Raw genomic sequence first — 16,213 nt, 5'->3', positions numbered from 1 at the left:
CCGACCTCATTTCGGGATATTTTGGTTTTAAATCCTGAACAGAACCCCGGGCCATCCCCCCAAAAAAAATACACAGAGAAAGGGTAATATAATCCACCTCGAATCATCACTGTGTCTTTTCTGAAATATAATTTTTGTCTTTCATTTCTGTCATTAAGCTCAATCATTGGCTGCCGGATTCCTCGTTTTTCAAATTTTGTGCTGCAGCTAGCTGATGGGAGAGTGAAGTCTCGTCTCTCCCTTAGATGGACCAAAAAATCTCTTGAAATCACTAGCTGATTGCATAGTTAATAATCGGGCTGGTCATCGGAGCTTACTGCGGTTTAAATCCAACCTCTTACAGTCACTCATTTTACTGACAAAATGGGGACGGTAACTTTGATAGGAGTGACACCAAATACGATGGTTCAGTGAACTTTTTGCCAATGAATGCCGTGAACAGATAAGTCGCGCTCTGATTGGACAGTTTTCTTCTGCTAGAATCACCGACTTTGATTGTATATCACTCGGAATCATTCCACTGTCCAGAAAACTATCATGTTCTGTATTATTATTTCACCTAATTTCTAAATTCAAGAAGGGCAATCTAAGGAGATAGTAATGAAAACAGTAAAAGGGAATCAATTGATGAAGCAGAAAATACACTTGATTCAATTCAATTGAATGAGGTTCAGTAGTTTTTTTGTTATCCTGATTGACCAATAGAAAACGTTGTATCATAATCAGCTGTTCAAGGGATGACGTCAGCACCATAGTCAACCATATTGATGTTCCTGTCATTGGATTGTGTACGTAGCGGACCGAGAAGTCGTTGAGTGACGCAATTTTTCTCTTAGAAGTAAATATGATCAATTTATTTTGTGTTTATGCTGTTTATGAAAGTGGTGGTGTAAGAAGTGATAAAATGCATGATTCTTCTTAACATTAAAGCAATATAGTCTTTAAAAAACTACGTCGTACTCGTAAGACCGGAACACAACATCCACACAAGACACGGCGATCATGTCATGATTCATCATTCAGATTGCATTGCCCGGCGCCGCGGCCCGCTGCGATGTTTATTTTTTTTAAACGATGAATGCCTGTCAAATGGGCCGGGTTAGGCAATATCGATGGAGACAGTTAGGACCTACTCACTGCAAATTGTTAACACAGACCCACATACATAGTTTTAAACAAAAATAGCCATCGGTCATGTCGGTTCTGGGGAATTACGGATTTCCTGATCAACACTGTAGTTACAGTTACACTGACATGACTGATTACAGTTTTCCCTCGCGTCTGTCTTTTTGCCTAGCCAGCCTAATTTAGGCTAGGACTTGCATTACTAGGGAGTAGGCCCGGCTAACATTAGGCAAAAAAAAAAAACGAAACGGCATTTCTACTAAAATTAAAAAGCCTTAATATCACTAAAGGGTTCATGACATGCCACCGTGCACAGAAAAATCATGCCATGAAAGTCGTGTGTTGTGGACGCCAGCGGCCAGAAGTGGCGTTGCAGCACGCGCGACCCTCTACACTTCACTTGTACTAGCAGTGCACGGCCAATATGGGAGACTCTATCCAACATGGGAGACAATCTCCCATATTGGAGACTTGCTTTGCAAAAGAACAAAAGAAACACCAAAAAAGCATAATTTTTTCCATGCAACATTTTGTCTCACTGTGGTCAGAATAGCCAGGAGGCTCCTAGAGAGTAAAAATCATTCACTTACATGTGCTTACTCTCCATGGAGCCAGGGATTGCGTCCCATTCATGTGCGTGTACCGCGAAAAAAACAAATTTTCGCCCCAGAGAATTCTACTTTCCTTTCTCTGTGGAATGGGGGCCTAAGGCCCCCATTCCACAGAGGGGAGACCTTTGAAGGACTTTTCAAAGACCATAAATTGGCAAGGTCTTACAGCAGTCTCCAAGATCACTGAAATTTGTCATCTCTGTGGAATGGCTCAGAAAGACCCCTCAAAGAACTCTGAAAGACTGATGGATATTTCTTGTCTTACTGGTCTTTGACTTGTCCTATACAGTGCGTCCCAAAAAAACTATACACTTTTGAAATTGCTGCCAAATAAAAAATATATCACTTTGGGGGAAAATACTTACATATATGGAAGCCAATAAAGTCAACTTTCAAATGACACCCAAAAGTTGGAAATCTATTCATGCTTGAGCGAGGACTGTCCACTGAAACAAAGGGTATGAAAATTAGGCTGGGCCAGAATTAGCCTTCCAATTTATGTCATTTTTTGAGAGGCAAATCCTTTTGAACTTGCAAAGTTAAGGGCGTTGTGATAAATTAATGATCAACCGTGACCAGTTTTGGTTGTTTATGCAAATTTCATAAATTATTTAATTGAACTTTAATGCATGAGTGAACACAAATTACATGTTATTGGCAGCATTTCAACTTTATCATGTGGATCTCATCAATGCGTTCATGGGAGTCGGGAGAATAGGGGATGAGATAGGACTTAAGTGGAAGAAGTAGGTTGATGGAATAAAGGGTCAACATAAGATTTAGCCCTCCCCCCTCCCCTCCCTTTGAGAGATTGATTGCTATTGTCATGTACTTGTGAAGTCCAGAGCAGAATGTTGATTTAATGATAAATTCTGAATTGGGGCATCAACTGTTTCCTATCAATCATTCAATCAACAATTTATCAATAAATCAACCCATTCAATGTGTAATGTGATCAATCAAACATTCATTTTTTTTCAATAATTTTTTTCATAAATCACCATAATCAGTCAATTTCTTGGTATCAATCAATGAAAAAAAATGACCATCATCAGCCACCGGTCACTTGGCAGTTAAGTTTGAATAGGCTACCATCCAGGAAGTGAGACAGAGAGAGGGGGTGCCTGGGAAATGGAGGTGGAGGGGGTGGGTACATATAACTTTTAATTTGTAAAAGGACAAAAAGAAGAGGTGTGCCCTTTTAACCAAGTCATATCTCGCCCTCTTGCTTGTAACACTGAGGTACCATCACATTACTCTGACTCTCATGAACACACTGCTGAAGTCCATAAGATGAATATGCTACACTAAAATTACAATTCCAGTTTACTCATGCATTAAATTTCAATTTAGTAACTCATGAATTTTGCCTAAGAAACCAAAACTTATCTCACTCATTAATTTAGCATAACACCCTTAGCTTTGCAAGTTCCAAAGGACTAACCACTCATAAACTGTAAGGCTAATTCCTGCCCAGCCTAGCCGAGCTTCTCTCAGGAGGACTCAGAGAAATGGGGGGGGGGGGGGGGGGGTAAGAGATGGAGGGAGGGGTTGCTAAATGTTCTGTTAACCTTTATCCCATCAACGTACTTCACCTACTTAGGTCCTATCTTCCCCCTATTCTCCTGACTCTCATGAACACATTGCTGCGATCCACATGATAAAGTCAAAATGCTGCACTAAAAATTGCAATTCATGATCACTCATGCATTCAATTTCAATTTAATAATGCATGAAATTTTCTCAAACAACAAACTGATCACAATTGATCATTAATTCATCACAAAACCCTCAACTTTGCAAGTTCCAAACTAAAAAACCTGAAAGAAATTGGAAGGCTAATTCCGGCCCAGCCTAATTTTCATACCATTTGTTTCAGTGGGCAGTGCTCGCTCAAGCATGAATAGTTTTCCAACTTTTTGGTGTCATTTGAGAGTTGACTTTATTGGCTTTCCATATATATATATAAGTCTTTCCCCCCAAAGTGATATATTTTTTTATTTGGCAGCCATTTCAAAAGTGTATACCGTAAGTAACGGACTATAAACCGCACCCGTGTATTAACCGCACCCCCAACTTTGGACTAAAAAAAAACTCAGTTAAAAGATTTCAAGGTATCCAAAGATATTACCGGTATGCGGAAATCTGCTGTTCTTGATCAATTCATCTAAATGTTAGCAAGAAAGAAAAGTCCCGACAATATTGGCCACTTACACACTCACAGTCACAGTGTACACACACACAGCACTGCTGTTCTTACATTGCAAACTACGATACGGTACCAGCAGTACATCTTATCAAATTATGATGTTAGAAAGTCAAAAGGGGCCTAAGCTTTCGATCCTAGCAGAATTTTCGTCGGAGGTAAAATGACGATCAAATTATGATGTGTCTTTCCCGGCGTAGGAGGAAGAAACATTCACATTTCTTGCATCACAACCTCACAATCACTTTCAGAATTTGTCTAGCATTCGATGTCTTAGCATGAATTTTGGATACAGGATTACAGGAAGGTTCAAGACACAAAGAAATTGGCATTTTTTCCAATTGTTTTTACGGCTTCGTGCCGTCTCTCTCGTTGCGTGGTGTACATGGTATCTTATGAAAAGCAAACGAGAAAGAAAAAATAAGCTGGCACGAAACGGGACTTTCGCGGCCGGGAGGGGTTAAAATGAATAGCGCCAGCTTAAGTCGCACTATATAGCCACAATACAACGCAAGCTAGCTTTAGCTCTTAGCTCGCTCAACTCTCGCTCAGCTGTGACAAAATATTACCGAGTATGCTTGGTTTCTCTTTGAACTTAGCCAGGGTACTTCGCTGCTTTGAATCGAGAATAAAGTCGAAATTAGTGTCATGAAGGTGGGTGCGTTTGTTATGGACAATATTTGACCGAAGAATAATAATAATGAAAGGTATAGCGCCATCTGTTTAGAAACATTCTGAGGTGCATTGTTATTATGGACCTACACTAATATTATTGTTTAAGAGTCTTGACAATGACTTTGCCTTTTCTGTAATAGGAACCAAAGTCCATGTTTACTTTTGAAAGATTTTATAAGATATTCACTGTTGACTGCTGTGATTCATGTTATTGAAGTCTTGACTTGGATGGACATACCCCATTAAAGAAAAAAAAAAGTTAAACTTATATGAACTTTCTCTATTCTCTTTTTCTTCCCCTTCAGATTTTAGAAACACATTCACAAAAAGATGAGTTTTATATGGAGTGGATGGAATTATTTTGTAGACACTTTCACATCTATGCTGAAAGGTTTAGGTGAGTCATTTCTTAATGTTACTTTTAAAGAAATGAATCTATGTTTGCTGCTATTATTTGTTTTCTATAGGAATTGCTTGATGTTCATGTACCATGGAATGTGTTATTAAATGCTTCAATGTTACTTTTTATGGGCATATATATGAACGGCACCTTACAGAGAATAGAACTGCATTTGAAAGATACATACAATTTGGAACAAAAAAAAATCAAACTTTTATTCAAGAATTTACTTCAGTTCATAGAAGAGCAGTTCTAATTTGTATACTGTGAAGGAGGAACTGTAATGACAGGGATCTATAAAGATGATCTCATGTGCAAACTAACTACTGTGGTAACTGTATTTGAAAAAAATTAAAGTTTCTGTGGTAGCCTTGTAAAGCTCCCATGAGTGTACATGTATATCTTTATGAAGTTTGTCCCTTGTTACAATTGCCATTGTAAAAGATTTAGATTTAGATTTAGATTTTATTTCCGTTCAACAATATTTTCAAAATATAATCAAAGTAACAATACATATTCAATATAATCGATAATACAGACAAATCAATGAAATTTCGTAACAAATGTTGAATATAAATTAAACAAAACTACAATTTGTTGCAGTAATATTATCAATGAAAAGAAACAAGAAATGAACGGAGGGAACCATTACTATGTATATATTCTACTTGGCTGAATAGTCATCATAACAATGTTCAAATATCACCCATTACTCTATGTACTGGCAGAGTCTATCTCAAGCATATTCTGAAATACAATCATTGGTCCTTTGCCAAATCTGCTCATAATAATCTGCTAAGTCAAATTGACTAAATCAATTGATATCTAAGGTAAAGGTTAGTAGTTTTAGTACACTACGACTACGGTATCCCATGTACTCTAAGTCAAGGTCAATATTTGTATTTACAATTATGCATAGAACACTGCTGCCAAATTGAGACAATAGCTACATATATTAACCCCAGTGATCATCATTTCTACGTGTATGCTTTTATTTACACAACTAAAACAATTCTAGTTTGGGTAAAAATACATGTATTAAATTTTGCATTTGATTTTATATACACCATTTTAATCATTGAATCCTCCTTATGGGAAGTGGCAATTAATACTAATCAACAACAACATTGATTTTAAATTGATCTCAACTCCTGTCTCCTGTTAAATACAGAGGGGATTATTCACTCACAGATAACATCAATTTTAAGTGAGATGTTACTAGTATTCAATTTTATGAAATTTAATTGGTCTACATTATCTAGATGTTGAATTTGCCTTTTAGTGAAATAGTGAGTCAGTCCCAGTTAATATGAGTCAATTGTAAATCAGCATAAAAGGAACCTTGTCCGTCAGACCGTCACTATGTAGATCTTTGGATATCATCTTCTAATCTTAATTCTGTTTTTTTTTCTTCAGGGCTATGGGGCAAAACAGGCAGATTAGTATTTCTTGGCTTAGACAACGCAGGCAAGACGACGTTACTTGCAGTCTTAAAAGATGACAGAATGGCCTGTCATGTACCAACGTTACATCCTAGTGAGTATACATATACTGTAGACTATTTTGTTTACTTATTCTATGTTATTTGTATGTCCACCATGGATTAATGGTGGTAGGAAGAGTAAGGGGAAGGGACAGGGTTTCCGGAAACCCAGATTTTTTACATAGTCTGTTAATATGCAATGATATTTAAGAAAAAAAAATGAAGTTAAAAGAATTTTGGTGCTCTTATTAGGCATGCTTAAAGCCCCAAATTTGAAATTAGCATGAGAACAGCATCCTTCTTTGTGATCTAGACATATGATGAGAGTGCCACACTCGTGACTCAGGGAAGAGAATAACTTCTATACTAATGAGTCATACTTTGTTCTTTGTAATATGTTTGGTAGGCCTAAAAAAAGTTTGTTTATACTAATAGAGGTTATAAAAATGGGTTGATCATTTTTTTTCCTTCCCTTGTCATGGATGTTACTCTATCTTGCCATTTGCCAGTAAACAAAATAAAGTAGGCAAAACATTAAAATTTGGGTCTGTCGACACTTCGGGGGGGGGGGGGGGTTAAATCTGAAGTAAAAATTAAGCCTGTAGGATTAACAGGGATAATTGCCTTACCTTAAATTCATCGAGCAATTTTTTGATTTCTTATTTACAGCATCGGAAGAACTAAGGATCGATGGTGTCACATTCACAACCTTTGACCTCGGGGGTCATTTACAAGTTAGAAAAGTCTGGAAAAAGTACCTTCCTGCAGTTGAAGGTATTGTGTTCCTGGTAGACGCTGCGGAGAGGGAAAGGTTTGCTGAAGCAAAGGCAGAATTAGATGTAAGTACCCTGTCCTGTGACATGTTTTAGTTCAGAATCATTCCAAATACAGGTTGAGGTTTACTGTGTATTTATTTCAAATGTAATTTCATGAAAGAAAAGAGCAACTTAGTTATCTTTAAACACTTCAAAGAATACAAAGATGAAATACAAATATGTAGCTTCAGTTAAATGAAGTTAAATGGGTACAGTTGGTTTCATGACCATCTTTGACATGACAATACTTCAATAGATGACAGTTGCGGCTCCTAAAAGTCTGATAGTGAAGTCGAAACTTCAAACCTTTGACGTAAAACTCGTTTGACATTATTCTTCAGGGCAATATCATCAATCAAACTTTTGTATATATGGCCCCATTTGTCTCTTTGTTTTTAATTCACCTCATGAAATACTCATGCCATAATAATTTGAGAGCATTTAACCTTATGACATTAAGCATAAAGCAGAGATGAATCATTTTCGGGATGGCCTGCATATAAGGGGTGAGATGTACATGTAATTTATGGAATCGCCCTTGAACCAAAATCTTAAATTTTGACCATAATCCTCTGATGTTTGAATTTGAACAGAGTTTAATGACAGATGAAATGATTGCCAATGCCCCCATCCTTGTACTGGGTAACAAGATCGACGTGCCAGGAGCAGCTAGCGAAGAGGAATTAAGATATCAGATGGGTCTTACCGGACAGACAACAGGAAAGGTATGTACCGATATATGAATCATCGCTCACTCACACACTTGTGACCTGCCACCCCAAAACCAACAATAAGTCACCAGGGAAGGTCTCTAAAAAACCAGAGTAGTATTTTGGTCTCAAATATGTAAAGAATAAGAATATTATATAGTCTTAAAGAGTAATTCTTTCTCTTTATACTGTCAAAATTTAAATTTGTCCTGTTAGATTAAAGATTAGGTGTAAGAATTTCTTTGACAGTATTTTTTCTGAACTGTCTGGAAGTGTCTAAGATTGCACAATGTGCACCTCTCATGGTTGCGTGAACCCCAAAATTCTCCTTATTTTTTGAAGCTCTCACTGACTACTTTCTTTTTTATTCAATCAAGTAAGGATATTGTTGATCAAATTTTATAAGTTATAGCATTCCATTTTAAACCTCAGTAGGTGTTTTTTTAAGCTCAGTATTAAGCTAACAATTCATTTTAGTGACTTGTTGTTGGTCTTGGAATGGCAGGTCTTATTTGGTACTCCCACGTTTTTCAGAGTGATTTATTTCTAAGGCCAGTGTTGCTAACAATTTCCACTTGTGATGCATGTTTATTGCTGCTTATCAAACCAAGCCCCAAATTATGTAGAAAACAACTTTGAATATGCTGGAAGAGATCTAGAAACCATATTTATGCTTGAATATTTCTTCAGGAACATACCTAGCTTTACAAAACAAGGGGAAGATTGAAGTGTTCAAGTCTAGCAGGATGCATGCATGCATGTGTACCAACCAAATGGCTATAATTTTCAAAAGTTATTTGAAATTCATTTTGTTTTGTTACGTTTTGTTTTCTGCAGGGCAAAGTTCCTCAGAAGGATTTACCAGGCCGTCCTTTGGAGCTCTTTATGTGTAGTGTTCTCAAGAAACAAGGATACGGAGAGGGCTTCGTCTGGCTAAGTCAGTACCTCTAAAAGAACATCCTCACTTTGAAAGATGATAGGACACAATAAATAAGACAAGTGGAAAGAAATCGAAACAATCGGATCATCTTGTGCATTTCTTGTTGTTGATGCGTTTCATCATCGTGGAACGCGACAGGAGTCGTTGGAGAACGTGTGGTTATTGCAGCAGAGGCAGTAACCTGTCATGCTTCCCCCCAGCGAGGGCACGATACATCTAGATCAGGCTGCATGTAATCAATCTACCGTGCACATACTTCGAAATGAGCTTGAAACAGAACAGCTGTGCGGTTGATCAATCTGTGATCATCAAAGGAGCATTATCACTGCGATTTTTCATCCACTGAATTTTTTTTCTAATCTCAAAGCAGTATATTAACAATTGTTTACGAAGAGAAATGTAAGAACAGTTGAAAATTTCATGTTAAATTTTTCTTGCTATTTCCTGCACAAATCAACTTGAGGAGCTTACAATACAATAGGCTTTTTGACGGTGGTCCACAGACTAGTAGAAAAGTGGTAAATCCATGAAATTTTCAACTCATGATCCCCAGCATGATAAGCTGTAAGAAATTATATCATATTGGACCTGATACTTTCCCCTGAAATGGATAAATATTAACTTAATCAAAGGCAATGATGATTTTAAAATGGGTGAAAGTATGAATAGATCCTTGCGATTCTTTTGATATATGTAATGCATTTGTCTATTATATGTTCCAGATTGATCCCAAACAGACAAGTTTTTTCTGCGCTTAATGATTTGATTTATGTTGAATTATCATTTGTATCATGTCCCACTGCTCTCTCGGCACTAAACAAACAGATTCCTCATCTATTTGTGATTTATAATATTGCATTCATACTGGTTTTCACATATGTCAAAGATTAATAAGGGTTGCCCATTGCACTTTGAACCTGCATTTAACCTATTCTGTGCTCCATAACACAAAGGTTGCAATGGATTGCAAATATGAAAGAACCACACTGATTGGTCCCTGGTCAGTATTTTAAACCAAATGCGCCTGTAACATTGATCTTGATTGGTCAGTTCATTTAGCGATTGATCGCAAACCTTTGTCTTACGAAGCCCATATCTTTCTTTCTCATCTGTGCACTCATTCTTGAAAAGAGTCCCTCCATGATAAACAATGTGTGAAATAAGGGCCTCAATGTATCAAATAAATATTTCATTATATATTGGGTCCTGTTTCATCAAGCTACTCATAGTTATGCACAAATTAACCAATGAACAATGACTTATTGTTTTAAGTGGTGCCTAAAGTTGTGTGAAATTGTGTATAACTTTGTGAAACACCACCCCGGTATGATACAAACGCACATGAGCATGATGACCTGCTGAATTCAAATGTATTCAGAGTGGGTGAATCTGGCAGAAGCACGGCTGAAAGTGCATTAGGTTAATGCAGGTTGGATGAGATGCAGTGTTGTCTTGCAAACATTCCATCTTGCATCCATTGCCTTGGTCATAAAACTTGTTGTTTTGATAATGATTAGATTTCTGTTAAAAGAATTGTTCTCAATATCAGCCTGTCATATGCCATGATTTTTAGTACCTGACAACAGTAGCTTGTAACTTGCTATGGAAAACAAGTTTTATGAACCAGGCCCAGCTTTGGAACAGCTTCGTAGTTGACCCAAGAAGGATGCCTAGTATGAATGTGGTATTTAATAGGAAGTTGGTCTGGCATTGATGACTCTCTGTAACTGCTCTATTCTACGCTTGCTGATCTATTACTTTATATACTTGAACTCCACATTCCCCGTAATACTGAATATCTAGATTTGCCATTATTTTTGTGATTGACAAATATTGGTACATCCTTGTTTACCAAACCTGCCATAATTTTGGGAAAGATGTGAAAAATGGATGTGATGGGGAGCGTGACATCAAATTTACAGTTTGTTCTGTTTTCTTATGTATGTATTATTGATATTTTTTTATGTACAAACTCATATTAATTTAAGCTTGCATATTTCATTTTCAAGCCAGGACTGTTAATTCATCATCTGCAATTATATAAAGTCATATATGTAAATATACATATATTTATATATGCCTAAATTTATTCTACACAATGTTGTTTATTTGCATTATTAATAATAATTATGCATGTACATGTACTCGTAAATGCCAAATTTACTTATAGTGCTTAATTTCTTCCACAAAATAACACTTGACACTTTTCTTTGTAGATGGCATGCTTTGACCAAATTGGAGGGGAGTCAAAATGGTGAAAGTATCTGTTGGCATTTTTATTTAATGAAATGATATTTAAAAGAAGTTTTGTACTATATACTGACAAATTAAGATTTGTACCAGCGGCCCTTCCATTAGTTGTAAATGATTAAAATCACAACTTTTGAAATTGATCTCAACTGCTGCAGATTTAACAAATGAACAGAACTTTGAACAATTTAAATCACTTGCAACTCTCTTTGAAGTGAGGACTTAGTGTACGTTTATTTCCCCATGAAGCATTTTAGTCTACGAAAGCGATGGTGTAATATTTGGATTTGCAGGTTATGTGCATTACTCTGTCTATTGCTAGAGAAACAGTATAAGTATTTAGAAGTCCTTGGTAAGATAATAGAATTAATTTGAGAGGATTGGTTGTTCTCTGCTCTACAGATTGTTCAAATTGATTTTTGTCATTAATCTATCCCAGGTTTTTAACCTTGTATCAGGAACAATGCTGAGGGTGTTTCACAAAGATTTAAGTATGACTTAGAGTCGCACTTAAATGCCTAATTGGCGTGCATTATAAAAGGCATGATCGCACTGGTCAGATCATGCCAAGAGGACGCACTGCTGTGTATTGATCAGTAAAATTATGCATTTCATTTCATGTACGGTCCGTAGTTAAGTGTGACTCTTCTTAAGTCATACTTAAATCTTTGTGAAACACCCTCCTGATTTGGTTTACTCTCTATTCTGAATTTCTGATGAAATCTAACATGAATTGCAGCTTTAAATCCTAATCATAAACTAATTTATGTATTTATCTAATCTTAATATGGCATTGTGAGTGCCACAATCCCATGGGTATATTGTGTAAAAAAGAAGAGTTACTATATTTGCCATGATACTATACACTATTATTTTAGGAGACTGGTCCTTTGTTAATACTTCTCATATATGTCACATGTCTATCATGAATAATTCAAATAAAAATCGAATATGAAATATCCCATTCACGAATATTGATGCGGTGAATAAATTAAACGAAGAAGACAAAAATATCCCTTTTCAAGATACCATAGATATGCAAGTGTATGCTTTACTTTTTGCACTCTGGGCGTTGTGGCGTGCGCCTGTAATCCAAGCTGTGGGGAAGTTACAAATTGATGCAGAGGTTCGAGGTTCGAGCCCTGGTCACGTCTTTCGGATGGTGACGTTAAAGGTCGGTCCCAGACGTAAATAATCATATCTGATTGATACACGTCTGACAAAACTCAAATACACACACACACACTCTCATTGCACTGTCGTATACCGTATGTGCAACAGGTTTTATTTCTCAGCAGCAGTTACCATTCATTTTGGCTGCCTTCAGTCTAGTAATTTGGAATGGCGCTTAAATGGTAGATTTCTAGTTTTGATATGTGAAAATAATTTTCAGACCCTCCCCCCCTTATTTTGCTTTTGGTACCTTTTCTCAAGGTTTTGCGTTTTGATTTTGATTTTTTTTTGTGTATGATACAAACTTCTGGTTAGCGAATTTAATCTTTCTGTTCGATCAAAAAATACCTCCAGGGCCTCATTGCATAAAATTTACTATGCTGGTAACCTTTGTATTGAATGGTAACTTCCATTGAATGCTTGGTTTTGATTGGTTATGGAGCACTATTGCCATAGTAGTTACCATTGATTGGCAATGAAACCATAATATTAGTAATGTGCAATGAGGCCCAGAATGCCATGACTCAAGGGCCTGTGACATAAAAGAGATAAAATTGATATTTACAATTAATTTTAACTTTTTGTACATGGATTGCCAAAGACTGATAGAAAGGCACAATTGATATTTTTTCCTACTGGCTACTGATTACCATGGTCCTGTTTTCATAAAACTTGTATGACAAAGTTGCTTTTAACCAATCAAATGCCATTATTTCAGTAGCTTATAACAACTTGTCATTGATAGCAAGTTTTATGATACAGGGTCTAGATTTTAATTATGTTTAAAGTACAGGGCGGCACAAGGGAGCTTGATTTGGTATGAGCTAGAAGAGAAAACTAAAAATTTGAACTCAATATTTTCTGTTATAACTTTTGATTTTATATAGACATCTAATAGCTATAGCAATCGCAATTATAGTTTAGACTAGAGATCGGTACAACTTTTGGAAACCTTGTCGGTTTGAGTCTCCAGGTATTGATTTTTTTGGAGAAATATTTTAGCCATTTTGTACTGGGATTCTCAAGATTTTATGTAGCCTTTGATGTGAATTCTGAAAAATATAGGGCTGAAATTAATCCAAGATCCTCAAGGCCATGGCATTGTATGCTCTATCGATTGGTCTCAATGCCTCTCTCATTGGTCTTGGCTACTTTTGGGGTTCTTTTAATTATTTTTCCTTTATATCTGTTGTGGTGGTAAGGAAATGTGCCCTGAAGAATAGCTGCATTGCCTGAAAATATTGAAATTGATGGCATATCAAGTGTTCTGCATAGTTTGTTTGATCATGGAGTAAACAAAGAGATAAACAGCTACCTGAAGATTACATTTATACCTTTAACCGCCCAAGTATTTAATTGATCCAAAAGCAATTATATGCAGCCTGGCGTTGGAGCTTGCCACAACATTTGTATCGCTGATAACATGTAATGCCTATGAGAGTACCGAAGTATTGATATTACCATTGCCTTGGTTACTGGTTCCATACAAGAAGCTTGTTTGAGGTTTACCTGTAGTGCATTCAGGCATTTTTACGAACAGTGAACTGCCAAAGATTCAGTTTCACAAAACACAAGTGTATTATTGCAGGCATACATGTACTATAGACATGTGTGTTAATTTCATAACACAAGTTTTTTTAGTTATGCATTTAAGTTTGACCTACCTGTTATTTTTGAATGCTGCATTACTTGGGACCAGTGACCCTGTCAAGTAGTTCAACGTAATATCACTCGGAAGTGCTCTTTTATTTTGATTTAGTAGAGAGATTTAGATTAGATATATATCATATTATATTTTCATTTTCATTATTAAAGCATTAAATTATGGCAAGTTATTTTCCCCCAAAGTAATACCATACACCTCAATCACAAACAAAATTTAATCTAATACTGCCCATCACAAATCGAAGAAAGTTTATTTGAGCAGTTATACACAATTTTTTCCTCCCCTGATTTTATTTTCTGATTTTGTGTTAACCTTAACACTCCTTTTTATTCTTTTTGTGTGAAAAGTATTATTTATCTTATTTTCTATTTTGATATGGGCTTATTGAAAGTGGGTCATGGTCGCAATTTATCTGTAAAATCATTTTGTCACCCAGATAACTATTTGAACGATGTACCAATAAACAAATATTTCATAATGAATACTACATCGATGGGTTCAAGTCATTCTCATTTTGTGGTTTGATGAGATGTAGCAAATTCTAGAACATAGTTGTGGGGCAGCCTGCGAACAGACTCAAATTTGACACTTTGGCCCGTATTCTAAAGTCAGGTTTAATTTAAGCTCTGGTTTTAAGATGTGGTTTAACTATGGAAAGCCAATTGTTACATAAATCTAACAGTAGAGGTTCAATGTATCAGCTCATTTGACTCCCAAAACATTAACTGCCTGGGAAGGATAAGTATGACAGTTGTCTTCACCATTAAAGAATTTGTAAAGAGCACAGTCAACATGAGAAGCGTTCACTGTAAACAAAATTTTGAACCATGTGGCTTTCCATAATTTTAGCACAGAGTTAGACCATGGTCTAAGTTAAAGTTAAACCCGACTTCAGAATACGGGCCCTTTAAAAAATTGTAGTCTAGGGGAGCAGAGATATCAAGCTCAAGCTTTGCTTTAGATATTTTGTGACTCGGAGCAAGATCACAGGCATTGGGTATCTGGGCATAGACCGTGATACAGGAGTGAGGAGTTTTGGGGATGAGCAAGAATCCAAACGTGAGAGTCACATTACATGTATAAATCGGTAAATTGCCAATTTGTCCATTGCCAACTCGCCTACTCATCACATGGTCTACCTTCATTTAGTCTAATGCCATTCTGTCTAACATTTCATCTAACCATTTGGTCCAATAACCATTTTTTCCAATCATCTCTTTATCTAATCACCAGTTCGTCTATTACCATTTCGTCTCATAACCAGTTGGTCTTATATCCATTTTCTTTTCATTTATTTCGCCCAGGTAACGTTTAGTCCATTAGACCAAATGGTATATGGACCAAATGGCTATTGAACCAACTGGTTATTAGACGAACTGGTGGGTAAATGAAATGGCAATTGGATAGTGGATGAACTGATGGTAGACTAAATGATAGTAAACGAGTTGGCAATTGGCGAATTGGCATTAGACCAATTGGAAATAAACCTATGAATCTAGTCTTATTCCGACTCTGCATTATACATAATGTGAATTCCATGAGATTTTGCATCCAAACTAGATGTGTGGAAGGGAGTGTTGAATCCAATAGGTAATACTGAAAAAAATTGTTCTGAAAATGGAATCGGTGAAAATAGACCAAAACAAGAAGGTGAAGACTCAAGAGAGAGGGAGAGAAAATAAAGTAAAGAGACATGGAACATGAGAGGGAGAGAGAAAGGGAGATAGTCCCTCAATCTGAGGGATGCTGATTCGATTCCCAGTCATGGCATGTTTTCCTTCAGCAAGAAATTTATCCACATTGTACTTCACTCAATCCAGGTGAGGTAAATGGGTACCTGGTAGGAAGTAATTCCTCAAAAAGCTGTGAGCACTGGGATACTGGCAGGTAGAATAGCTTAGCCTGGGTAAAATAGGAGTGCCTTGAGCACCTAACATGGTGGATATGTGTGCTATACAAATCCTATAGTATTATTATTAGAAAAAAATATGAATAGGCAGAGAAGGTCCCAATGACCAAAAAAATGGTTGAAGAAACACTAAAACACATTCCAAAGTCATGGTATTCATATCTATTGGAAGTTTTCTTACTCTCCCACTATTGTGCAAAGGTGATCCTTTAAGAGATTGTCTGCATTTGACAAATTAATTAAGCACAAC

General features: G+C 36.4%; 1 protein-coding gene across 2 annotated transcripts; it reads left to right on the top strand.

Annotated features, from left to right (window-relative positions):
• The first annotated feature begins 713 nt into the window (after positions 1–713).
• Positions 714–14,541, top strand: LOC129282134 (GTP-binding protein SAR1b-like). Of its 2 annotated transcripts, XR_010296548.1 has the most exons (7): positions 714–838; positions 4,923–5,014; positions 6,434–6,553; positions 7,170–7,339; positions 7,909–8,040; positions 8,863–11,550; positions 11,955–14,541. XR_010296548.1 is itself a non-coding variant. In XM_064113586.1 (6 exons), exons 2-6 carry the CDS (start codon positions 4,948–4,950, stop codon positions 8,974–8,976), a joined length of 603 nt encoding a protein of 200 aa, XP_063969656.1. In that variant the 5' UTR covers positions 749–838; positions 4,923–4,947; the 3' UTR covers positions 8,977–14,541. The 2 variants fall into 2 exon arrangements, 1 of the variants encoding a protein (XP_063969656.1); XM_064113586.1 differs by having other exon boundaries at positions 749–838; positions 8,863–14,541.
• Positions 14,542–16,213: the final 1,672 nt, after the last annotated feature.

Source organism: Lytechinus pictus, chromosome 18, assembly GCF_037042905.1.
Source record: "Lytechinus pictus isolate F3 Inbred chromosome 18, Lp3.0, whole genome shotgun sequence".
Taxonomy (NCBI): Eukaryota; Metazoa; Echinodermata; class Echinoidea; order Temnopleuroida; family Toxopneustidae; genus Lytechinus; species Lytechinus pictus.
Note: the sequence above shows the minus strand (reverse complement) of the source record. Positions and strands in the feature narration are given on the sequence as shown.

Excerpts from the sequence above, each read along its gene's own strand:
- LOC129282134 (XM_064113586.1), top strand. The coding sequence starts at position 4,948 with ATGAGTTTTATATGGAGTGGATGGAATTATTTTGTAGACACTTTCACA. Across the intron at positions 7,340-7,908 it reads AAGCAAAGGCAGAATTAGAT|AGTTTAATGACAGATGAAAT; the intron begins GTAAGTACCCTG and ends GAATTTGAACAG. Across the intron at positions 8,041-8,862 it reads CCGGACAGACAACAGGAAAG|GGCAAAGTTCCTCAGAAGGA; the intron begins GTATGTACCGAT and ends TGTTTTCTGCAG.